Source organism: Abramis brama (genome assembly GCF_963993115.1).
Source record: "Abramis brama genome assembly, chromosome: 19".
In the NCBI taxonomy this organism is placed as follows: Eukaryota; Metazoa; Chordata; class Actinopteri; order Cypriniformes; family Leuciscidae; genus Abramis; species Abramis brama.
Genome location: NC_139981.1, coordinates 13,535,071 through 13,561,536, shown reverse-complemented (window position 1 = coordinate 13,561,536; position 26,466 = coordinate 13,535,071). Strand labels below are relative to the sequence as shown.

Genomic DNA, 26,466 nt, shown 5'->3' with positions numbered 1-26,466 from the left:
TGTGAAGGAGCAATATCAGTAGTTGTTTATTTATTTATTTATTGGTGAGTGATTCAAAGGATTCAATTAAATGGGATGAATCAAATCCCATACCTACCACTATTGGTTAGGTTACTGATTTTAAGTCAGAACAGTACTGTCCTCTGCATGGCCAGCACCAACTGCGCATGCGCCAGTTTTTCCACTGCCGGGCACGCGCCTTCCCTATCCAAACGCACGCGCTTTGAGTCCTCCCGCAACATCCTCGAGAAGTTAGTCACGAGAGACCCGAGCGACCGTTGAGCAAGGCGCGAGAAACGTCCATTTCAACACCGCGAGCAGTGTCGACTGGCCTGCTGGTGTCCTGTAGTTTGTTCAATCGGTTTTTATCGAAACGGGTGTGTTTGGCTAAGCTGTACACACACCCCTCCCGTGAGCAGTACACTGAGCTCAGACAGGAGTTTGGTCATCAGCATCCGCTCCGCATTTTTACGGTGTGCTAACTACCTAATCGCCTCCACCTTTATGGATTTTACTGTACCGTAGTTTTTTTTAAAAACGACATATTTCAATACGCGAGACTTGTTTGACTGTGAGGCTTATTTTTTATCAGACGGATGAGGTAAATACAGAGAATCACACACATGTAGCCGTTGTGAAGCTAGCTGAGGAAGTGGACTGTTACTTTTCCATCCCTGTGTGGAAGGAGTCGCTCGTCTAGCTAGATGATTCAATGTTATGGAGACGCGAAATGTCACATAAAGACTGACCTCGGTCACTTTCAGAGAGACTAATACCTTCGCCGCCATTCACAGGACTACTTGGAGCTGTCTGCAACTGTACAGTTAAATGAGTTAACGTTAGCTAGGAATCGATCATCCGCAGCTAGCTCATTAGCCAACTCCCCAAGTGATTCGTTTAGTACAGTGTTAACACAACAGTTTATGTCGTGTCATTTCTTTTTTTAAACCGACAGACATATAGATTGCGTTTAGAAGATGTCCTTTTTCAATTTTCGGAAGATATTTAAGCTGGGCACGGAGAAGAAGAAGAAACAGTATGAGCACGTTCACAGAGACATCAACCCCGAGGAGGAGTGGGAGATCGTGGGAGAACTTGGGGATGGAGCCTTTGGGAAAGTCTACAAGGTAAATATCATCTTCCTCCAGTAGGTGATTGTCACCTGAGTGTATTAGCATTGTCCCTCTGACTCTACTGATTCATTTTAAAGGGGCGGTTCTCTCCAAAGTGTAAATGTTGTCAATATTTATTTACCTTTATGTTGTTCCAAACCTGTATGACACGAAACGAGATGTTGTGAGAGACTACCAGCATAACTCCATTAATTGCATCTGTTTTCCATACAATGAAGTAAATAGTTGCTGAGACTCGTTCTAACAACTCATTTTGTGTTCCACGGGATAAAAAGGTGATGATGACAGAACTTCATCTATCATTACTATCTTTTATCATAGTAACTTACTATCATTTTAACTGATTAAAAAAACAAACAAACTATAATTTTAACTGATTAAATGATTGTTTCCTGACCAGCACTTGACAATTTTTTGAAAACTGCTTGATGAATCTCTTGATGACTTCCCAATATTATGAATAACAGTAGCACTAGCAACTATGGTATTTTGGCAGAAACAATTGTTACCATGGCATATTTTTGTAAGGGCAGTAGAGAAGTAAAGAAACGGATGTAAACATGGGCAACTTCATCTAGAATGTAGAGTTATTGAACCCAACGACTTTCCATTAATTGGACAAAAAGAGTCAAACACAACTAAGTAGTAGCCTATTTGGATTTATTTAATCTCTTTACATTCTCAAAAGCCTAGTTAATGTAGTTTTGCTCGTGTTGTAGAACCAGTTGTAGTTGAATTCACACCATTCCTGTCAGTCTCTGCCTGCTTCAGACTTCAGTGTGATGAAGAATGTTTCCATGCTGCTCGTTTATGGAATGCATTGTGTTTGTGACACCACAAGTTGGGTGTGGCATTCTAAATAAATTGTACTACACACACATCTTTGAGGTATCATAGTGACATGATTAAAATGCAGACAGATTAGTCTTTGTTATTTAAGATTCTGCACTGGTTTTCATACAAAACCAGCCACAAAATATAATCAGTATGTCTCAAGTTTATGGACATCTTATTCTGAAATAAGTATTGGTAAGAAGTTGTCTAATGAGGAAGTAACACTCTGTGTGAATGAATGTAGGATCTCACGCAGAGGTGTGGTGAGGTTTATCAGGGTGAATCAGCAGGATCTTCCTGCCTCAGTTTAGTAGTGATGCTGGGGGGTGTTAGGCACTTTGATAAACATCTGAACCGCATTTTCATGTGGTTTACCAGAGGTTCACTACTGTTTCTTTTTATTTTTACAGTCTTTTATTCCTATCTTACCTATGGTGAGATACACTGTACTGTATTTTGAGTCTCTTTAAAAAAATATTCTAAGCAAAACAAGTTATCAATCAATTAATGTGCATTCCTGGTTAGTGAAAGATTCATCAGTGGATGTTATTCCAAAGGGGAAAACAATTGTTTGTCTTTGTAATCTTTAATCATTCAAAACATAATAACTCTCCTCTGAAACAATTTTGCTTGTCAATGTCCAGTGACATCACTTAGGCCACACTGGCTGTTGGATAATGTGGTTCAGGCATTGTTTTTAGCAAATTTGATATGGCTCCATCCTTATAATGAACAACCACCATTCAGTAATTTCCAGATAAAATCAAGCTCTGTTCTACATGTTTTCCCTGACAAGTTTAGTTTAACTTAAAGTTGGCATGAAATGACAATTCCCCATATGTATTTTGTCAATACATATTATAGAACTTATTGTGAACAATTCATCTGTGCATGTTTCGTTTTTCCTAAAAAAAATTACCTCAGAATGTTAGTTAAAATGTCATAACTTGACCTTTTGGTGACATATGCAGGACTCCCAAAATCCAATCAACAACTGATGGATAGAACCAAGTCCCCATCCCACTTTTTTTTTCTCTTTTTTTTTTTTTTTTGGATAATCCATTACACTTGGGAATTTAACGTTGCAAAATGGAAAAAAGATCTGTTGCGACTTCAATTCCATTGCGATTTTAAACCGCATGATCTGAATTTGGTTTTCCTGAACAGTCTGTTGTCTTTCTTTGAGCATTGAGATAGGTCTGTCATTGTATATTCTTATCAGCACTACAATACAGTTATAAATTATTATTTCCTCTTCTGATGAACTATGAGAAGTGTGACCTGCCCAGACTCGCTAGTTCAGTGGAACAGTAATGGAAACCAAATTAACCCTACTCTCTCTCTTTAGCATGGTTGTTTCAGAAATGCAGAGGTTGTGTTAATTTCCTGTTGGTCTGAGGGTAAAAACAGGCGTGAAGCAGTACAAGTGAAATTGAGAGAGATTTTCTGCTTCAATAAACTCTGGTCCACTCACACATTTCATGGTACACTTGACTCTTTCCTTTCTCTGTCTACTCTTCTCTGTTTTCGGGTAGCTGTACACACTCAGAGGTTGATCCCAGAATAGAAACTGTTCCTTGGCATAGATGGAGGATGGTTGAATGGAATAATGTGTCACACCCGTCATTAGTCACATCCGATTTGAATAGAATATTCTGGAGTTGTTAGCTAATGCAAACACTTACAAAATACAACTGCAACACTTTAATTGTTGTGTTGTAGTTCATAGGGATGACCTCAAAGCCTCATGGAGATATGTATTTCCTCAAACAGCCTCTGGCGCGCCTTTAGATGAGGTAACCCTTCCGTTTTTCTTTTTTTCTGCTTTTTTTTAAGAATAGGCCTAGATGTTGTTGCTTATGTATCAGTTGCAGGTTACTGGGAGGGGCTAATCTTTTACAAGATATTTCTGTTTTTTTTATATATATCATATACATATCTCATGTTCAATATTCCAGAATTTCATAATACAGTTACACGTGACGTCTGTTGGTTGTATTACTCAATCATTATTGTTACAAATTAGTTAGTTAGCAAGGCCAATGTGCTTTGATGGTTATAAGTTTCATTCTGAATGTCTCTCTTGTTGGAGTAAAGCTGTGAAAATGCTTTTGTAATGAAGTAGGTCAAAGGCAATAGGCTAATCTCTGGGTACATTCAGGAATTTGTTTCTCATTCAGCCATTTTACAGGTTGTACACAAGTTCCTTCTTTTCATCTGTAGTTTTACTCCTAGTGCTACTTATGCCATTAAAGGGGTCCTCCTATTATGCCCTTTTACGAAGTGTACTAGAATGTTTTCATGCTTGATTGTTCAAATAACACATTATTTTTCACATATTTTGTATTATTACAGCTCCTCACTCCCCAGTCTCTCGAATGCGCCATTTAGGTCCTGTTAGCTGGCCCAGTGTGTCGAGATTGGCACAGCGTAGCGCGTGTTCGGGAAATGTCCCGCCCCTCCATAACTGCGATTTCTGCTCTAGTGTAAACTGTAAATATTAAGGATGACGTCAATTTCAAACCAATTCGAGCTCGATTCAGCCCCTGACAATGTTAACGAACGAGGATCATTCGTCTCTTCGACATAGCGGCAACACTATTCATCTTCTCTAGCGCAGCTCAACCAGGCCTAGCCCCCTTTTTTGCGTATTCCGGATTATTTAAATGAGTAACATTGTGACATAAGTCAAGATCCGGAAAAATCGTGTTGTAGTTCAAACAAGCCATTTATTGTAGTTCTTAAAGTGGATTCTGTTAAATAAAATATCTCCCTTTGGAGTGGGTTTTGAGCTTTGTAACCTGGCAGATCTTTTTATGCTCAAACAGCAACATTTCAGACTAACTAATGTTGAAAAAGTGGAAGTATTAGTAAAGTAAAGTAAAAATTTAGTACAAAGCTACACATATCAGACAGTTCAGAAGTCAAGATAACGGTGTATTTTGCTGTAAACTGTCTCCTGAAGCTGCACTGAAAACCGAATGCTTCATGAATTTTTTTTTGATATATTACACCACCAGAAATTTTACACACTATTTGATGTGAAAGAATGTTTCCACTTCAAAATGTTCTGTTCGTCATCATCTTATAACATCTGTGCACTTCAATTGGCCAAGGATCGCCCACTCAGGTAGGAAGAGGCCACCTGACTGAAATGTAAAGCAACCAATTACTTGTTTTGCTCATCGTCATGTTTTAGGGCAGGTAAATGCTGCTACAATAATAGACTGTAATAATAGAATGTAACCATATGCCATTCATTCAAGATTGGCATGAAAGTTAAAGCAAATAGTTGTGCAACAATCTGCATTTTAATAAATTAGTACGAGAGACAGTATTGTTCTCTTTGTTCTCTGAATTTTTATCCATCTAAAACGAAGCACAGATTATTTCAAAGGTGTGCACTTCATCAACAACCATCAGACGCTTCTGTACACTTCTCTCCACGTTTTGTGCACATAAAACAATTCGGGTGATCCGAATACAATACTAAATCAGGCGGCTGAGATTGCAGCATCAGCACTTTCATATGCTGCAGGTATTCCATTTTCAGTAAGGTACTTTACCTGGTCTTCCATTAAAGATGTGAGAGGACATACAGCTAATAAAATGAAGAATCACCTAGGAATCCCTTCATATGTTGGTAAAGGGTGGGCTAAGCTTGGAAAATTATACTTTTCCTGCATCCTGTAAGTAAACAAACATCTCTTTTACATTCAACTAAGTGCCTCAAAAAAAAACCCTATTAAATATCTTTTAATGTTTCTAAACTTCTTCGCATGAGCAATTAACCGCTGAATTTCAAAAGGTTTAAAATTCATCTTCACTACCTTTTTAAAACCCAGCATTTAGTAGTTTATGTGAATCGGTTATTGTCACCGTCTTCAAGTAAACGGATTTGTTTCCTTTTAGACATTAAAGACGCCAAACTCTGGACTCCTAGAAATCAGGTATAAGTCAACATATGACTTTGTGTAAGTATTTCTTTATTAGTCTGCCATATGCATCAGACATCAGGTGAAAGGAGTGTGGGCAGTCCGTGAGCATGACGTCTGAGGCTGAGACTAGCGAAATTGAGCTTCTAGTTATTGATTGTATCTTAGTGGTTGTCTGCTCAGAGTAGAGGTGCATCATAGATATGTAACTCACAACGACACTGACAGTTATTACAGCTCAGATGAAAATGTGTTCAAGATCAAAGAAAATGATCCTTAAGTTTGAGCCCCTGGCATTGACAATAAAGTGTTGCTTGTGGCTTGTGAGCTGCTGTTTGAATAGCAGGTCTGTACAGCATCATAGAAGCCATTGTATGCCTGTGCTACCTGTTGAATATTTCCCACTGTTTGCTTTTATCACAGGCTCAGAACAAAGAGACCGGGATCCTGGCTGCAGCGAAAGTGATCGATACCAAAACAGAAGAGGAGCTAGAGGACTACATGGTGGAGATTGAGATCCTTGCCTCCTGTGACCATCACTACATAGTCAAACTGCTGGATGCTTTTTATTATGAGAGCAAACTATGGGTGAGTGACTCTTATCATGAGGGGTTTGGTTACTTCTGCTGTACTGTAGCCAGACACACACATACACACAGACATTGACCTCTGTAGGAGGAGTAGGAGTGAGAGCACACTTCACTCTCGCCTTGCTCGTCGAGTAGCACTATGCTGTTGGTTAAGAAGTGTTTGTACACAACAAACTGGATCTTGCTGTGTTTTTCTCACATACTTCAAGGCTATTAAAATATGGCATAATGTTCATTCTGGGCTTTGTAACCATTTTGTAACCGCATTATTTTTAAATAATGTTTTTAATTTTCTATTTTTAAATGTTTTATTTTTATCAAACTAATTTGTTCCTAATAAAATCTAAAATGTAATAATCCAATCAAATCCTGTTGGATAAAATCAAGTTCATTCTCACATTATTTCCCTCTCAACAACGGCAAAAACAATTAAAAAAAACTTGCTAATTTAATTTTTTTTAAATGTAATAGTGAATAATGACAATGTCAAGGCCTAACAGCTCCATACTAGTCCACAATTATCCCTCTCTGTTCATCCCTGTCTAAAGAGTGTCAGTGGATCCTATTTTTCTACTATAGAGCTCCCAAGATAATTACGGAAGGATGGTTTCATATGATCCTCCCCTCTGCGGTTGGCATGTATAGAAGGATAATGGCCTATTTCAAATGACCAGAGAAAGTGCTCATGAATTAATTAGATGCAAGTCCAGTCTGCTTAGCCTGGCTGCTATTCAAGAGATATGAATGCACAGCTCATAGCAGCACAAGCAAGCCTCTTAATGCGTAGAGAGATTGTTCCTACACTCAGTGTCAGAGCTGTGCAAAATATTCATAGAAAGCTGACTAAAATCTGCACAGCAGTCAATTGTTTGTCACGTAATGTTACATTATTCTCCAGCCTCCTGTCAGTGTTCATAGTTAATTCAGATGCAGCTGACTTTTCATGAGTTAACATTGAAACTCAGTATGAAAAGAACTGACTCTAGTGTCGAAGTGTGTCCAATAAACTTAAGTTCTCTTGGTTTGTGATGAGATTGCTTACTGTATGTTACTATGTAGGCTATTTCTCTCCTCTCATGAGACATAGCATAATATAGGGGTTGTATTGATTTTTCTGCAGCACCTGTTACCTTAAAGACCAGCTGCTGTGGTCAGTGTAATAGGACGGTGTTCACTTACATAATGATTTTACCATTTCACTCAGAGGCTTAAGTTTCATTTATCACTGCACTGCTGTTGGTTGCCATTATCCAGTATACCAAAAAAATAAGTGAATGCTTGTGTAACCTAATAAAACTAGAAATGAGATTAGCAATTTTTACAAAATGTTCTCATCTCATCATAGCCCTTCTAATGATACCTGAGAGTGGCATTAACAAAGACCTCAGAAAAGGTTTTTAAGTGAAGTCATCAGTGCTTCAACTAGAAGCCAGAAGAAACCAATATTTAATAATACAAATTTGTGGAAACCGTGATACTTTCAGGATTCTTTGATGAATAGAAAGTTCAAAAGAATCATTTATTCAAAATAGAAATCTTTTGTAACATTATAAATGACTGTACTGTTACATTTGATAAATATAATGCATCATGCCTTCTTTCACCCTTGTAATGGAGATGTAAAACGCTAAATTGCAAACTGTGGAATCAGTGTCATTATTAGTTCATTCATCTTCTGGATCTGTCTTTCTCCTCCTCCTTTAGATTTTCATTGAGTTTTGTGCTGGAGGAGCAGTAGACGCTGTGATGTTGGGTAAGTTTAATGGTCTTTGTTTAACTGAAGGTAATAGAAGGCTCTGTGGTCGTCTGAGTCTGTTCTACTGTGTGATGATGTTCCATTCCTCCAGACCTCACTGGCACACCAGCATGCTGTGCTCAATTTTGCCACTGGACTGGACCATATAATTATCAACGTCAGTTTTTTAAGGAGTGGTTAGGCTCTTTTTAAAGCTACTCAGCCTTTTTCCGTGCTGGTTGGAAGCGTTGTTGAAATGTCCCCAGACGGATCAGACCTTTTCTGTGACATGCCATGTCAGCAAATTCATAAGTAGAAATTACACATTTTTCATGGCTCTCAGTGGTATTAATTCAGCCAGAAACAATGCTTAAATGTCTAACAAATGGTCCCATTTCTTCTCTTTTTGTACAGTGTTGTCTGTACCATTTACAAAAAGCTGTTTTCAGTCACAAATCTTGTCACCTTATTTGATTGAAAAAACATTTTGCAGTTGTAAACAATATCCTGTAAGAATAAAACCTCTCCTTCTTATGACTGTTTAGTCTTCTGTGATGAAAATCTGGCTACTTCTGCACTTAGCCTGAAAGAGAGGTGTTGCTGGTGGGAGGTGTTGGGGTGAGGAGGTGTTCTTATGATGGAAACGCTTTTGTTGACTCACTGTTTGTGCTGTTATAACTCCCTCTGTTGCCTTCTGCCTGTTCTGTGATGGCCTATCCCAGCAGTGCGGCTGCAATAAAGGCAGTTCACGTTGCTTCAGTCAGTGTGCACTACTTAGCCAAGAACAACAGCAGAGAACAAATCTATTAATAAAAGCCATAGCCCTTTGTCACTTTTACATTGTAGTTTATTTGTCTAGTTTAACTTGAATACACATCACAGCAAATAAAAAAATCGTATAAAGTGTGCTTGCTTAGTAGTGACTCTGTTTACGGCAATTTTGCTTGTGTATGTGTGTGTCTGCAGAGCTGGAGCGGCCACTGACAGAGCCTCAGATCCGGGTCGTGTGTAAACAGACACTGGAGGCGCTGGTTTACCTCCATGAAAATAAGATTATACACCGCGACCTGAAGGCTGGAAATATTCTCTTAACCTCGGATGGAGACGTCAAATTGGGTAATAGCTTCATGAAGTGTGCTTACTGTCTTAGTACCTGAGGGACAAATGACTGCCTTAAAAAGAAGACAATGTTGTTATTGTTAAATAAAACTAAAACTATTACAAAACCTTTTCGTTAATTGAAATAAAGCTGAAATAAAATATTTGAAGATGAAAAAAAAACTTGAGCGAAAGTTAAAATAAGTTGAAGTACTAACATTTTTTTTTTTTTTTTTTTTTTTTTTAAATGACAAATGCACATAACACAACAAAACACACACAAAAAATTAATTAAAAATAGGTTAGTTCAAAATATTAAGAAATACTATTTTCACTGGATTCTTGAAAGACGAAGTATTGTGGAGTTTTAAAATGGTGATTTCCCTGTCCTTGAATTGTGATCGAAATGATCAAAATTATCAAAAATATATAATAAATAGAAAATAAATATTTATTTATGTAATAATACTAAATGTATTTATAAAATTAATTGTTTTTATAATTATAAAATTCTAAGAATGACAATTCAGTTTTATATACTAACAGTTATGACAATTCATAATTATAAAATTCTCTTTATGGCTGTTGAAGACACCTAATAATTTCTGTAAAATGATTTAAAAAAAATAAATCTGGAAAGGTCAGGGAAAAGGAATTTTGTCAAAAAGTCTGATTAATTGATCTGCGGATATTATTAAACTGAAATGTTTATCTTGGCTTTTAAGTTTTTCAACAACTGTTGTTGTTGTTATTTTTTTATGTTTTTTTTAATAGCTTTTTTAATTCCATAGTGCTGTCAGCCATACTGTATGTCTCTAATTTTGATCAATGTCTCTTAGCTGATTTTGGAGTATCTGCAAAGAATACAAAGACTCTACAGAGAAGAGACTCATTCATTGGAACGCCTTACTGGTAAGTCACTCAATTTAAGTCTTGCTTTGAATCATGAGATCTGTCACTATGTAAGAACAGGGCTGTGAATAGGGCACATAATACAGTTCTTTATTTGTCCGATTTAACAAAATCCCCTCCCTCCCCTTCTCTCTCTTAAATGCAAGGATGGCACCCGAGGTGGTGATGTGTGAGACGTCAAAGGACAGACCGTACGACTACAAAGCGGACATCTGGTCCCTGGGGGTGACTCTGATCGAGCTGGCACAGATCGAGCCGCCCAACCACGAGATGAACCCAATGAGAGTCCTGCTAAAAATAGCAAAGTCTGAGCCCCCCACACTCGCAGCTCCGTCACGATGGTAAGAGTTATGACTCACAGTGCCATGATCTTCCACTTGTGTCAATGAAGTCAAATGTGATTAGCAATAGCAGCAATATCGTTTCTGTGAACAGGTTATTTCAATAGAAAATGTATTTGGTCATATTTAGTAATATTTTGGGTGGTATGATAAATAACCTTCCAACTATGAAATAATAAAACTGGAGGCTATTGAGCTGATGAATCGTATAAGCTGCCGCCCACCCAGAGTCCCAGCACATGATCAGCCTGGAACTGGATAGCCTGTTGCTCAATAGTTATGACTGTAATACCCCAAACGAAGAGCCCTTTTACATTCATCACATGGTTTATGTTTGTTCCTCCGCTGTGTTAAACAGGTCTCCGGAGTTCAGTGATTTCCTGCGGAAAGCACTGGATAAGAATGTAGACAATAGGTTGAGTGCATTGCAGCTCTTACAGGTTGGGCCGTCTTGTATTTCTTGGTGCAGTTCCATTTAAAGGATGAAGTTTAAAATGCACATGTAAGTAATGAGCCATGGTCTGCTTTCAGCATCCATTTGTTTCAAATGTGGAGGATAGCAAACCACTGCGAGAGCTGATTGCTGAGGCTAAAGCTGAAGTGGTTGAGGAGATTGAAGAGGGGAAAGAGGAAGAGGGAAAAGAGGAAGAGGAGGAAGAAGAGCCCGAGCCCCAGCTGGTATGAACATCAAAATTTTTGACCACTTTCAGAATGTAAAGCACATTCAGAGAATCTGAAATTGTGATGATAATATGCATGGAAGACAACACCACCAGAGTTCTTTAAGTATCTTCATGCACATCACACTGTTCAAAACATCACATCGTTTTTATTTGTTATATGTAGGCAGTGCCTGGACACAAACGTGCATTATCGGACACCAGCATTGGCAGCTCAGAGGATGAGAGGCAGTATCAGAACACGCCAACTCTTGAGTCGGTCACAGAGAGGGCTGAACCTGAAAGAAAACCCAGTTCAGAGGATCAGGCTAGTGACAAGACCTCCGACATGCTGGTGGACACCAGCAAACCCAACCATGCTGAGGATGAGAAGATGAATGAGTTTGGTGTGTCAGACACCAGCAATGAGGAATCACGTTCTGGTGAGGAGGCTGTACCAAAACCAGAGGAATCTCCTACACCAGTTACCACAAAAGTGGAGATTTCTGATCAGCCAAACCCACCAGCATCAAATGACACCGTCCTCCAAGAGATTGTGACCGTCAGTGAAGAAACTGGAGAGGAAGAAAAGAAAGAAGTGAAGGTGGAAGAGACAACAGAGAAGAAAGAAGAGTATGAAGAAATGCAGCAGCAAGCCAAAGCACCAACCACCACAGATGAAGAAGAGGAACGTATCCTGCCTTCAGATGAAGCTGAACCAGTGAACAAATCTGATGGTGTTACTGAAGAAGGCACTGAACCAGTTGTTACAGGAAAAACAGAAGACAAAATTGAGACTGAGGAAGAAATTACTAAAAAGGAACTAGTGGAGGATGAGAGAACAGTAACCTCACCAGATGTCCCTACAGAAGAGGTAAAGGAGGAGCAAATGGGAACATCACCAGATGTTTCTACAGAAGAGGTAAAGGAGGATCTTCCTCAAGTGGCAACAGAGGAACAAGATAAAGGTGGAGATGAGGCTGAGAGTTCAGAACCCAAAGAGGATCCTGCAACCAAGGGAGTAGATGTAGTAGAGGACACCTCTGTGAATGAATTGCCTGTTGTTGTCATCAATGGTGTAAAAGAACAGGAGGTCAGTGCAACAGAGAAACCTCAAGAAGCCAATGAAGACAGACCAGAGACCCTGGAAGCACCTACCATGCTTGAGAATGACCAGAATGCAGCAGAGGTGGTGAAACCTGATGTTGAAAAAGAGAAAGACTCTGACTCAGGCAGCAGTTCTGCTGCAGATACTAACAGCATTGACATTAACCTGTCAATCTCCAGCTTCCTCTCCAAAAGCAAAGAAGGATCTGTTTCAATACAGGTACCTACACCTCACATATATCAAACTCCGGTCCTGGGCCACTGTCCTGCAGAGTTTAGCTCCAATCAGCTCCAAAACACTTGCCTGGAAGTTTAGTAATCCTGAATACCTTGATTAGCTGGATCAGGTGTGTTTAATTAGGGTTGAAGCTAAACTCTGCAGGGTTGTGGCCCTTCAGGAACTGAGGTTGACACCCCTTCTATAACTGCACCAGATGTCCTTGAAATTAAGGTTCTGGAAGTAAATATTCATTCAACTTTATTCACTCCCACAGGACAGCAAGCGCCAAAAGAAAACCCTGAAAAAGACCCGCAAGTTTTTGGTCGATGGGGTGGAAGTCAGTGTCACCACATCCAAGATTGTCACAGACAATGACACCAAGAGTGAGGAACTGAGATTTTTGAGGTATCTAAGCTGACATCAGTTACTGTTACTAGTTAATTGCAATTTGCGACTGGCAAATGATAATGTATATATGATAATGCTTAAATGTTTTAAATCACCAGAAAAAGTGTGTGAAGTGTGTTTATTTTGTAGGCGTCAGGAGCTACGAGAACTGAGGCTGCTGCAAAAAGAGGAGCAAAGAGCTCAGCAGCAGCTCAGCAACAAACTGCAGCAGCAGAAAGAGCAGCTCTTCAGGCGCTTCGAGCAGGAAATGACGGTCAGCATCCTCATTCCCTCACTATATTTGTTTACATTAAACATTGTAATCCACTGTTTATTGTACACTCTTTTGTTTTGTCCATAAACACTGAAAGAACTGTTTCAGTTTTCTTAAATGCAGATGTAGCATGATGGATAAGTTAAAAGTATCTAAACACAGCAAGGTTGATTCACATAACAGGAAGGCTGCAATACACTGCCTCCTAACCATCTCTCTCATGTTAATTTGAGATTTTGCCACCACAGTAACAAGCAGTGCTTTGGATTTATGATCTATTTTTGTAATGTTGTGATCTATGGTAGCTCCGCCCACAGTCATTGATCCAAAATCTTGCTTCACATGGCATTTTATTAAACATCATGTATGTTCTGATTGGCTGTCATTTTGCTTTCATCTGTAGCTATGTTTCCATCCAAAGTTTTGAATTTAACTTGTGCGCAAAATTGGAAAATCCATCCAGTGTGCTTAAGAGTACAAAATCATTACTTCCTGATAAACTGCCGCTAAACATCATAAAGATAGTAGGAGAAGCCAATGTATGTAATAAATTTAATATATATAATAAATTACTTGTGCCTCAGAGCGCGCAGTTGAAACACAATAGACGCGGTCATATTATCTTGCTTTCGGAGGCGGATGCCTGCTGTTTGGGAACGCAGTTGCGTAAGAGATAATTAAACTGAACCACTTTGATGACAGACTTTGCTGAGGCATTTCGGAATGACCAAAACAGCATTTCAGATGATCATCCGCTGGGTAGTCCAGTTATGCCGTCCCATTGCTTAGTCACGTTTTTGATTGATGCGCATCGATTCAATTTATTCGCTAAATGTTTTTCATCGTAGTTTATGCACATATTTTCTTATCGGATAAAAAAAATCTATCTGACTCAATTGAGTGCACAAGACTTTCATGCACATTTTTAGAATTTATGTGCAACTTGCCGTTTCATCCAGCGTTTTTTTTATTATATTTTTTATGTGATTTACCAAAATGCACATAAAAATAGATGGATGGAAATATAGCTAATGACAGAATATCCATCCATCCATCTTCTCCCGCTTATCCGGGGCCGGGTCGCGGGGGCAGCAGTCTAAGCAGAGATGCCCAGACTTCCCTCTCCCTAGACACTTCTTCCAGCTCTTCCGGGGGGACACCGAGGCGTTCCCAGGCCAGCCGGGAGACATAGTCTCTCCAGCGTGTCCTAGGTCTTCCCCGGGGTCTCCTCCCAGTGGGACGCGCCCGGAACACCTTCCCGGGAAGGGGTCCAGGAGGCATCCGGAACAGATGCCCGAGCCACCTCAGCTTGACCCCTCTCGATGTGGAGGAGCAGCGGCTCTTCTCTGAGCTCCTCCCGAGTGACCGAGCTTCTCACCCTATCTCTAAGGGATTGCCCAGCCACCCTGCGGAGAAAGCTCATTTCGGCCGCCTGTATCCGGGATCTTGTCCTTTCGGTCATGACCCAAAGCTCATGACCATAGGTGAGAGTAGGAACGTAGATTGACCGGTAAATCGAGGGTTTCGCCTTGCGGCTCAGCTCTTTCTTCACCACGACAGACCGGTACATCGACCGCATTACTGCAGAAGCTACACCGATCCGTCTGTCAATCTCCCGTTCCATCCTTCCCTCACTCGTGAACAAAACCCCAAGATACTTAAACTCCTCCACTTGAGGCAGAGTCCTGCCTCAATGACAGAATAATTTGCTATAAAGTCATAACATCTGCTTTGGACTCAATTGTAGCCATTGTTTAGTGCTTTTGTTGAACTGCTCCCTTTTAGTTCAGGTTTAAAAGCCTGATGAAGTCTTGAGGGCACAAGCACACAGATAAAATTGCTCAGTGCATTAGTGGTCAATTACCGTAATTCAGTATTCCTCTTTCACACTCTCTTCACAGGGAAAGAAACGTCAGTATGACCAAGAGGTGGAGAACCTTGAGAAACAGCAAAAACAGACCATAGAGCGTCTGGAGCAGGACCACACCAACCGGCTGAGAGATGAGGCCAAGAGGATCAAAGCAGAGCAGGACAAGGAGCTCTCCAAGTTCCAGAACATGCTGAAGAACCGCAAAAAGGAGGTAACCGAGAAAGAGGGGCGCAGAGTTGAATGTACTGTATTTATGCATGCATTTGTTTATCAGGCCATGACTTGTTGCTTGTTACTAGGGATGAGCATTCAGAGTAATTTAACATTTGAGTACACTAACTAAAATATGAGTTATGGATTACTCATAATTAAATTTAAGTAAAAAATGCAAGTTTGACACTTTCAAGAAATTGAGTTTTATTCTCAAACATTAAACCATATCACACTTACATTGGTTTTGGAAAAAAAATCTTTGACAACCTCTTTTGAAAGAATGAGAAGTATGCATTAATAAAAAGTAATAAAAAAAAGCTCTTATCTGGAGCTTGCATAGAAATCAGTTTGAAAAGTAGGCTGCCAGCATACATAAAAATGCTGTTTCAACATATCACTTTCACTTTTTATAGCTTCACATTCTTATTTAAAAAAGGCTGATATGTGTCCCTGCAACTTTTCATCCCTTTTTTTCTGAATAAGTGACTACAGGGTGGTCTATTTATATGGATACACCGTAATAACATGGGAATGGTTGGTGATATTAAAGTCCTGTTTGTGGCACATTAGTATATGTGAGGGGGCAAACTCCTCAAGATGGGTGGTGTGTACTAATATATACTAATGTGCCACAAACAGGACTTTAATATCACCAACCATTCCCATGTTATTACGGTGTATCCATATAAATGGCCCACCCTGTAGATCATGCTTAACATTTTCTTTACATTGATTTGAGTCTATGGCAGGTAAGGCACAAAGGAGTCAGACAATCTATTTGTGATTAGTGTTTACTTGTCAACTAGTTAGCAGAATGAGTATTTGTCTGTTGGATTGCTCATGTTCATCCCTATTTGGTATGCTTTTTGTAGCTTTTTTCATTCTTGTTTTCTGGGGATGCAAAATCCAAACAGACACTCTTGCGTTTGACTAATTTACTTTAGCAGCTTTGCTTCTGGAATCAATGCAGCTGCAAATGGAATTGATTTCCTCACCTGTCCCTTTAGACGCATCTCAGCTGTGTCTCTTGCTTTGTGTTCAGACTTGTAAATGCAAAGCAGTTCTTTTCTTATCATGTTATGTTTGCTTAACGAAACTCTGGCTTTCGCATTCAATTACCTCCATCCTCCGAGAGGCCACAGAGATGGCTTTAAAGGTTAATTGGGTGCTAAGGAACAAGGCTTAGGAACAAAATAAAGGTTCTCTTCATTTCATCTCTTCCTCCTGCTGGTGTTTTCAAGTGTTGCTCATGAATGAAGGGATTTCAGTACAATCATGCATGGCTTCGTGGAAATGGGGTCTGTGTGGTGTGGGTTTGTCACTATTCTCATTTCCTTTTAGGTATTGATGCATGGTGCATTTGCTTTCATAGTCAGTAACATGATTATAATAGCACGTCAGCTGTTTGGTCTCTCACTGCATCATCAACCAGCATGATACATGCTCACAGCGATGGTCAAACTGTGTATTAGCACCACTAGATTCTCTCTTATTTTCTCTTGTTTTGGTTTTTCTGTGGCACTTGTACTAGACCGCTTGCTCCTCACTAATGCTGTCATATGCATGAACAGAGTGCCTTAATGGATTCAGATACGGGAATGTCTTGTTTTCTCTCTCTCTTTCTCCCTCTCATGATACCCTGTTCAAATACATCTTGAAATTGAAATTTATAAATTTTTCAGAATAAGTATATGTAAAATAACTGTTTTTTGATGTTATGCTTTTCTAAATGTCACTAATGATGTTGCTGTGTGAGTGTGATGTAATGAGTGGAGATCAGTGCTGTGGTGTATGGCCTCTTCTCTTGATGGGAACACAGTTTTCATAGACTAATATGTACTAGAGATTAAGTTTCCTTTCATTTTAAAAATACTGTTAAAAGTGACCTTCATTGCAAGATGCACATTTCAGTTTTCTATATTGCTGAGCAGCAGATAAAGTAATATACACTACCCTACCATTTAAAAGTTTGGAGTCAGAAGGATTTGTTTTTAAATGACTACTTTTATTTATCAAGGATGCAGTGATCAGAAGGGACAGTAAAGACATTTATAATATTACAAAAGATTTCTTTCAAATAAATGCTGTTCTTTTGAGTAAGCAGCACAACTGTTTTCAACATTGATAATAATAACAAATGTTTCTTGAGCACCAAATCATCATATTACAATGATTTCTGAAGGATCATTTGATACATTTTAATATATTAAATTAGAAAACAGTTGTTTTAAGCTTTATTAATATTTCAATTTAAAACTGTATTTTTTATCAAATAAATACAGCATAAGAGACTTAACACAAACTTACCAGCCCCCAAACTTTTTACTGGTAGTGTACATGAAATGATAATGATGTATGTGATTTTATTATGGCAGAGATAGACAAAATTGATCAATTTGAATGAACACTATTGTAATATTTATTTATTGGACAATACAAATAATTTCAGCTGATTAATCAGACTGGGTTAAGGCCGGTTCACATCAAGAATGAAAACTATGAAGATAACTGTTAGTATTTTCAGTTGGACAGTGACTGGCATTTCTGAGAACGAGGATAATCTAGAGTCAGCAAAATAGCTTTCTTTCCTGATCAAACTGACAATTTGACATTTTGGCACTTGACCTCTCTTGCTGTTGAAAATTAAATTCCTGCTGACACGGCTTCCTTTACAGAAGAACAAATGTCAGCAATATAGAAGTGTGCATCTTTTAGAGATTAATTTGAAGGGATCTATACTCTGATGGCTGTAATGGTTGTAGAGGTGAAGGAAGGATCTATGTTAGCTGCTGTTAGTGGGCTTTTTCTCTGTTCTTCAGCTTCTGAACAACTCTTTAACGGTAGTAACTGATCATGGGCTATTGGAATCATCTTTATATTAACTGCTAACCCAGTTGGAAATCATCAGTGGTTTGGAGATGATTATCTTTCAAATACTAAAGCGTTCATCATCATAGATTAACCCTTCATGGCAGATTTTGCATGACTTTCTCCGACTAATGATTTACACCGTCAGTCCCTACGCAAGTAAAGCCTTCATTCCCAACAGTCTGCATGCTCACACTGTAGGTCAAACAAGAGGTCGAACAGTCCCCCAAACGCATGAGAAAAGAGCTCATGAAACGCTTAAAGGAAGACCTAGCAGTCATTCAACATGAAGAGGTAATTTAGACACCCCATACACACACTTCCACTTCTCCTCTTTTCTACCACTCTGATCTTGAATTGTAGGATTGAAAATAATTAAGGTTATTCCTTATATTCCCTATTTAAAAAGAATCTTCATTTTGGCATTAATGAATAATTTGTCCTCCCTTTGCTGCCAGAACAGCTTCCACTTTTCTGGAAAGACTTTCCACTAGATGATAGAACATGGATGCAGGGATTCGCTCTCTTGTCCAGACACAAACGCATTAGTGAGATTAGGCGATGAGATCTGGTGCCTGCATTCCAATTAATTTTAAGGCTGTGCGATAATATAATTATTATAGTTAACTAAAATAATAAACGAACAAGAAATATTACTGATATAATATTTTACTGTAATATAAAAATAGCATTTAAGGAAAGAAATATAATAGTATTGTAATTTTACAGTTGTACAGTAAAATAAAATGATTAATATTTATGACCGTCTTAATTTAATTATGAAACATTAAACCTTAAAGCTTCTCTTTTGTTGACAAGTGTTTATAAGCTCGCTTATTAAAGAACACAGTCTGCGCTTCACACCAAAACATGCAGCGCATATATTTATATAATTAAACCGTAACCTTTCACTTTTATTTTTGGTTTATCATGCAGCCCTACCCTATTCCACTACAAGTGTTTGTCTGTACAGATGGCATGGCTGTATACTTCATGTTATGCACCTGTTAGAAATGCGTGTATCTGAAGTAGCAAAACCGGTTAGAAAGGGGTATCCCCATACTTTTGGCCCTGTAGGATGTTCCGTCAATCCGTCAACTCCAAAGAGAGAGGAGTATAACAGACTAATGATGACTCATCATGCATGTCAAGGATGACAGCCTTCAGACTCACCAGCTGCTAAACCTGCTCTCTGTCCATCATCTGGATCAACTGATTTCACTGCTTGCGGGTCTTAGCTCAGGACCCAGGACACTAACAGATTACTGCAATGAGGAGACTAGATGATATTGTGAGATGTGTGTATGGTTTGCGTGTGATGCGCTTGAGTGCTCGTGTGTGTCCCCTGTTCCTGACGTGGTGGAGTTGGCTGTGTTTTGCTCCACAGGGTGTGGCCCAGGTTATGATACAGTCTTTTCAGTTGTCCTCATGTGCTCTGTTCAACGCTCAGATGCAGGATGTAAGTCTCCTCTCTCTTCGTGACTCAACCCTCTCACATGTGCCCGTCCGTCACACAAGTTACGGAGCAGATGCATACAAATTCACAACAGCTGTAATAGTTTAGCTAACTTTTTTAAATAACTAAAAGTAATGGAAACCTGATTAGCTTACACATTTTAAAACCAGAGAGAATAGACCATAAAGTATAGAATCCAGTACCAATGCAAAATGCATGTTTTCAGCACATCTCCTCGCCCCAGTACTTTGAAATGCCTCATTCCTACTGCAGAAGTTCATGTGAGCCTCCCTGGAATCATTGCACTGTTGTCACTATATATTTGTTGAGCAACACTAGCGGAACTGATTTGATTATGTTCAACATGATTCTACTGAAGCATGCCCCTTTGTAACGGTGCAGTAGTGTTTGAACGTGATGTTGACGGCACATGCGGGCAGGAAGGTGCTCTGTTGTGTTGGAGTGCTGTCTCAGTATCTCTTCTATCCATTCACTCTCTCATACTGTTACTGAGACTTTAGTCAAGTTTCTGTGCGTCACCTGTGCTGCTTTTTTTCTGTCTGCCACTGAAGGCCAAGTTCAAAGGAGTCGAACATCAGGATGACTTTTGAGATGTATTATTTTTATTAGTTGTAGTATATTAATGCATTAGCTTATATATATCGCCTGTATTGCTTTGGTTGAGTAATTTGTCAGTGTTACACATGTCTTTGGCAAGCCCAAATGGATCTGAAATGATTGTCAGATAGTTTTCCGAAATTATACAAATACATACATTACCGTTTAAAAGTTTGTGGTCAGTAAGATGTTTTTGTTGTTGTTGTTTTTTACTTTCTATTCATCAAAGAATACAGAGAATCTATCATGGTTTCCACAAAAATATTGAGTATTTTTCAACATTGATCATAATAAGAAATGTTTCTTGAGCACCAAATCAGCATATTAGAATGATTTCTGGAGGATCATGTGACACTGAAGACTGGAGTAATGGCCGCTGAAAATACAGCTTTTCCTGTATTTTTGATCAAATATGCAGCCGTGATAAGCATGAGACTTTTACCGACCAAACTTTTGAACGGCAGTGTACTTTTTTGCGTTTATCAAATTTCATTAAGCTTTCAGGAACTAATTTTAATACACATTTTATTGTGTTTAATCCATCCCACCTTTTTTTTCTCCCCTTTAATCAGCTTAGAAAATATGAAAAAAGTCAGTCTGGGCTTACCTTAAGGTTGTTATTGCTGTACTGTGACTTTGTATGTATTGTTAATCTATTCTCTAGATCATTCCTTTCTTAAATCTTTATCCATTTATCATGAATTTATAAATGTTTTATCTCTGTTAAATGGTTTAAGTGTGACCTTCCTCTTAATGCTGTGGTATCAGTGCTGTGTTAGTGCTCATGTGAAATGTGTCTGCTTCACCTTGGAGCATGATCATGTACAGATACTAATTTACAACACCCCTGTTGTTTCTGTACCCGATTCCTTTCTTCTTCTTCTCGCTCCACCCGTCTCTCTTTTAGGAGCAAGAGTTTCTCCAGAGGCAGCAGCAGGAGCTGGATGGAGCTCTGAAGAAGATCATCCAGCAGCACAAACTAGAGATTGCCACTATAGAGAGAGACTGTCTCAACCACAAGCAGCAGCTCATGAGAGGTCAGACACTCTTTACAGAGAGGCCTCTGTAAATATTCTTACATTTAATAATGAAAAGCATTTTGAATTATTTTTCTTTTTTTTTGTTGCTTGCAGTATATTTTCATATAGTTGCACAAACTTGCTGAATAAAAATATTACTTTCTCTCAAAAAAATCTTACTGTCCCCAAACAGTAGTGTGTGTGTGTGTGTGTGTGTGTATTTTATTTATTTATTTACAGAGGTGAATATTCTTAAATTAATAATAGAAAGCATTTTAAAGCATCCTGGGTTTTTTTGTTGTTGTTTTTTTGGTGTTAACATTTTTGTTTGCTTGCAGTATATTCTCAAATAGTTCACATCAAACTTCACTGAGTGATTATATGAGAACGAGTCCAGTAGACTTTTGTGGTTATGTTCATTACAAATAAATCAGCTGCACATATTTGGTGATATATTTATCTAGGTCACGCTTTCAATTCCAACCACAACGGAAACACGTTACAAGCTGAAACAGAGCTAAACTTTGTTATTTTCAGACAGGGGGCCAATTATAAAGGCCAGCTGTATTCCTCTTGAGGTGTGGCCCAGATCTCATTTGATTAGATGTGTGTGTGAAAAATGTCCCATACAGACTGTTTTGAGATTTGCCATTTATGATGTGTAATGAACTGTGACTTTGTGTCTGCAAACATGTCTAAACATGAATGGAGTCAAATGATCTGGTTCTAACGGCTGAGAATTGCTGTATTTCCTCTATTCTTTGGCTCACAAACCAACAGCTCGGGAGGCAGCCATGTGGGAGCTGGAGGAGCGCCACCTGCAGGAGAAACACCAGTTGCTGAAGCAACAGCTGAAGGATCAATACTTCATGCAGAGACATCAGCTCCTCAAGAGGCATGACAAGGTGAGACCTGGCTGTCAATTTATACAACAAATCAAATACTGCCATGTTTTGCAGCCACTTTGACTGTTTATTCCTACTTGGCTGGTCATCAGGAGATGGAGCAGATGCAGGGTTATAACCAGCGGCTGATTGAAGAGATGAAGAACAGACAGACACAGGAAAGAGCTCGGCTGCCAAAGATCCAGCGCAGTGAAGCGAAGACGCGCATGGCAATGTTTAAAAAGAGCCTGCGGATCACTGGCACAGGAACACCAGAGCAGGACAGAGAGAAGATCAAACAGGTCAGACCCTCTATCAGGACGCTCGGGAAGACCTTTGTCAAGATCAGAGGAATCAGGCTTGTGTTAAGTCCTTTTTAAACCTTTTTCTACTTTATTTTCGAGCAGTTTGCTTCTCAAGAGGACAAGAGACAGAAGAATGAGAGACTTCATCAGCATCAGAAACATGAGAACCAGATGAGAGACTTGCAGCTGCAGTGTGACTCCAACATCAGAGAACTTCAACAGATGCAGGTCTGTAACACACAGACATACATTCTATCCATCTTCCTCTTTCCTTTGTTCCTGCATTTTTTATTGCATTTATGCTCTGTTCTGTTGAGTCTTTTAAATTAAACTAGTTGCCCTCTATCTTTGGTTGTAACATCTGGTTCATTGTCTTATTGGCAACAGAATGAGAAATGCCACCTCCTGATTGAGCATGAGACTCAGAAGCTGAAGGAGCTGGATGAGGATCACAGTCAGGAGCTGAAAGACTGGAGGGAGAAGCTTCGTCCCAGGAAGAAGGTATTTGCATTTTCATTGGACCCCCCCATGACAAAGATTGTGGGTTTCCAAACAAGTTAAGAAAATATTTGAAATCTAAAAATGTATTAAACATGATTATATAATTATTAATAACTTTTATATGCACACTACTACTGATTAATGTTTTTGAGAGAAGTGTCTTTTGTTCACCAAGGCTGCAATTATTCAATCGAAAATACATAAAATTAATTTTGTGAAATATTATTACAATTTAAATAAATGTTTTATCTTTGAAGTGATTTTTTTTAGCAGTCATTACCCAAGTCTTTAGCTGTGCTGCTTAATATATTTGTGGAAACTGTGATGAATTCTCTGATGAATTGAAAGCCCAAAAGAACAGCATTCATTTGAAATAGAAATCTGGTAACACTTCAAATAAGGTTCATTAGTTAATGTATTAATTAACATGAACTAACAATGAGCAATACATTTGTTACAGTATTTATTCATCTTTGTTCATTAATCCAGCTGTTCATTGTTTGTTCATGTTAGTTCACAGTGCATGAACTAACGTTAACAAATACAACTTTTGATTTTAATAATGTTTTTGAAAATGTTGAAATTAATATGAACTAAGATTAATAAATGCTGTTCATTCTTAGTTTAACCAAGGTAGTTAACTAATGAACCTTATTGTAAAGTGTTACCAGAAATCGTATGTTACATTTATAAATGTCTTCACTTTCACTTTTGATCAGTTTCATACAGCCCTACTGAGTAGAATTATTTTCTCCTCCCCCCAAAAAATCTTACTGACCCTGAACTTTTGAACAATAGTGGGTGTGTAAACCCTAATATTATCTTTTTTTTTTTAAATCTAAGAAAATATTAGAATAAAGTCTGAGGTCATAGTATTCTGGAATGATAATATGCCATCTCATATATTTTGAGTAGGACTGCTCTTTGTAAGTACACATACTATATGTCTCTCTCCTGCTCTCTCTCTCAGGCTCTGGAGGAAGAGTTCACACGTAAACTGCAAGAACAGGAAGTCTTCTTTAAAATGAGTGGAGAGTCTGAATGCCTCAATCCCACCACCCAGAGCAGAGTCTCTAAATTCTACCCTATTCCCAGCGTCCACTCCTCCGGCTCTTAACCTTCACCACTGAGCTTATTTAAAGCGAGGAAGTGCTGTTTTAGTCAAGAGTCCATTGTCCTTTCAAAGGTATGAGATCAGAATAGATGCATGGGTTTGAAGTTAAATTTCTGAGAGTTAGAAAGCTAACAGTAATGAAGGACAAACCTTATGCATTACATTGACATGCTTTTTGCCACATTGAATCCAATGGATTAACATTTTAGTTTTCTGTACGTTGTCTTCTGGTCATGTTAATTTGTGCTTAAGACATTAGCGCAAATTAACCGTGAATACACTCAGGCAATATCATCTTGTCTTTGTGGAATACAATCATGAAACAGCCTTAATAAGGGTCACATGATGAAAAGCCCATAACAAACATAATATCACAGCCAGAAAATTCAACTTAAGTGGTGAGAGATCACATTTAAACACGTGGACACTCGAGTCACTGGTACACAAGCTTCAGTTCTGTTATGGCCTTGTATCAGCTGTTATATGTTGTATTTTTGCATCCTCCTCTGTTTTGCCTATTCTGTTTTTAATCTCCATGCAGAGTTGCTTTTAAAACATACTACTCTTTTTAACTTTTACTCTTTGCTTTATGGTTAAAGATATTTGCAGTCAAGGAATGTAACCCATAAGTTGACATTGCACACTTTAAAACAAATTGAACATATGCAGTAGTGATCTCTTTAGTGCATTAAGAAGTAAATTGTCCAAATATTTGTATACGATGATGTCATTTCTCATTTGGCATGTCACTTTGTGGTCCAGAGTAACCGAGTTTATTTTTTTACGAGCAAATTAATTTCACGTATTTGAAGGAGAGTAGGGCAGTCTTTGCCGCCTTGAATGTTTCATATATGGTGGTAAAAAGTTATTTATGGATTTAACCGAAGTTGAACGTTTTTATTGTTGGTTCTTTTTCCTGTTTCATCAAAATTTAAGGGGAATATGAACTTGCATGTTACATTGTTTATTTTAATTTTAGGTTTTCTTTTTATTGAAGGACACATACTTTTGATAGGCAAATGTAGAGCAGAATTTTGAATAGCCCATTGCAGTCTGCAAAAGTTTCATTGGGAAGACATGAACACCTCTCTCTGTTGCTGAGGACTTTTCATCTGATTCAAGCTTTATTTTTGATAACATGTTTTGTGTAAGAAATCACACATCTGTATCTTAGCCATATTATGACATGCTGTGCTCATATACTTTTTGCATGCTGAGAGAAATCCCAAATGCTGTACTTTACCAGAGACGTGAACTCTTTGAACAGGTTTTAAAAGTTGGCATTTGCACAAACAGGATATTTGTCCAGAGATATCCCAGTGTCATACAGCTGAACAGTGACCTTAACCTCTTGCAGCACTTTGATGGAATATCTGATGCATTTTTGAGGTACATTTATGTATCAAAACGCTTGTCCATTGATAAACTGTAAATAAAACTCATTGTATTTTCTTTGATTTATTGGTGTGTTTTTTTTCTAAACATGATGCAGTTTGGGTTCATATCGGGTTAGGCGTAAAATCAATACTCTTTGTTAAAGATTGTAAAGTGAGTCATGTTACATCACATGGTCTATCTCAGGTGCTTAAAATACTTTTTTGTTTGGCATATCATCCCTTACATTCTGATTTGATTTGTGTGTTTGCATTGCAAGACTTCACCATAGACAAATGTATATAATACAAAAAAAAAAATTTTTTTTTTTTAAATCATAAAATAAAGGCAATTACAAAGTCCACTATCGGATAAAAAGTACTTAAAAACAGTGCTAAAAAGTGCTAAATGCATAATAATGAATACTAAGACTGATGTCTTAAACCCATGCTAGTAAAGCTGAAAATTGTTTTGAATGTATGAATTATAAAATTGCATGCATTGGTTTGAAAGCCTCTAACTGTTACTTCATAAGGAGAGGCTAGTTTATGGATTTATCTTCTTAAAGATTTCTTTTCGCTGTCAGTGCATCCACGAAAGTGTGCTGCTGCAAACGCCCTTACACACCAGTGGTCCGTACCCATCTACCAGTCTGGATATCACCTAAAGTTCAATATTGAGAGAGATGAATGTCAGAGTGCCTTCTGGATCCAGTGCTGCCTTCAAATACGTCATCATTGATGATTTTTAGATGCTGGTTGATGTGACATAATAACTTTGAATATTTTGAATGAATACGTTGTAACATCATGCTAGGATATATGATGAGTATACTATTCTAACCTTTTTCACCCTTTTCTCTCCTTGGTCCCTCCAGTCCTCTTTGTCCCGGGAGGCCTGGTATCCCTGAGCTCCCTGTTTCCCCTGTAGATCACATACAAACCATAGAGCTTAATATTCACAGCTCTTCACTTTCATGTTTAATCGGGCAGCGCTTTAGCTGATTTCCTGTTTGATTT

The 26,466-nt window shown here is 38.4% G+C and overlaps 2 protein-coding genes across 4 annotated transcripts in view; one reads left to right on the top strand and one right to left on the bottom strand.

The window, feature by feature from the left end:
* The first annotated feature begins 185 nt into the window (after positions 1 to 185).
* Positions 186 to 25,530, top strand: slka (STE20-like kinase a). The gene is made up of 18 exons (XM_084092302.1): positions 186 to 1,127; positions 6,326 to 6,490; positions 8,197 to 8,245; positions 9,194 to 9,343; positions 10,165 to 10,237; positions 10,384 to 10,578; positions 10,937 to 11,018; positions 11,110 to 11,256; positions 11,425 to 12,564; positions 12,839 to 12,969; positions 13,102 to 13,225; positions 15,127 to 15,306; positions 21,158 to 21,287; positions 22,050 to 22,174; positions 22,267 to 22,455; positions 22,561 to 22,686; positions 22,846 to 22,959; positions 23,930 to 25,530. The coding sequence occupies exons 1-18, from the start codon at positions 978 to 980 to the stop codon at positions 24,074 to 24,076; spliced, it is 3,417 nt and encodes a 1,138-aa protein (XP_083948428.1). The 5' UTR covers positions 186 to 977; the 3' UTR covers positions 24,077 to 25,530.
* col17a1b (collagen, type XVII, alpha 1b) overlaps positions 25,067 to 26,466 on the bottom strand; it is a 22,930-nt gene continuing 21,530 nt past the window's right edge. For 2 of the 3 annotated variants that reach the window (XM_084092301.1, XM_084092300.1), the window contains 2 exons: positions 26,291 to 26,371; positions 25,067 to 26,110 (listed from right to left, as the gene is read on the bottom strand). In XM_084092301.1, the coding sequence (XP_083948427.1) occupies positions 26,067 to 26,110; positions 26,291 to 26,371 (125 nt within the window). In that variant the 3' untranslated portion in view covers positions 25,067 to 26,066. The remainder of the gene's footprint in view (positions 26,111 to 26,290; positions 26,372 to 26,466) is intronic. The other variant, XM_084092299.1, reaches the window with a different exon arrangement.

Excerpts from the sequence above, each read along its gene's own strand:
- slka (XM_084092302.1), top strand. The coding sequence starts at position 978 with ATGTCCTTTTTCAATTTTCGGAAGATATTTAAGCTGGGCACGGAGAAG. Across the intron at positions 10,579-10,936 it reads CTCGCAGCTCCGTCACGATG|GTCTCCGGAGTTCAGTGATT; the intron begins GTAAGAGTTATG and ends TGTGTTAAACAG. Across the intron at positions 12,565-12,838 it reads AAGGATCTGTTTCAATACAG|GACAGCAAGCGCCAAAAGAA; the intron begins GTACCTACACCT and ends TCACTCCCACAG.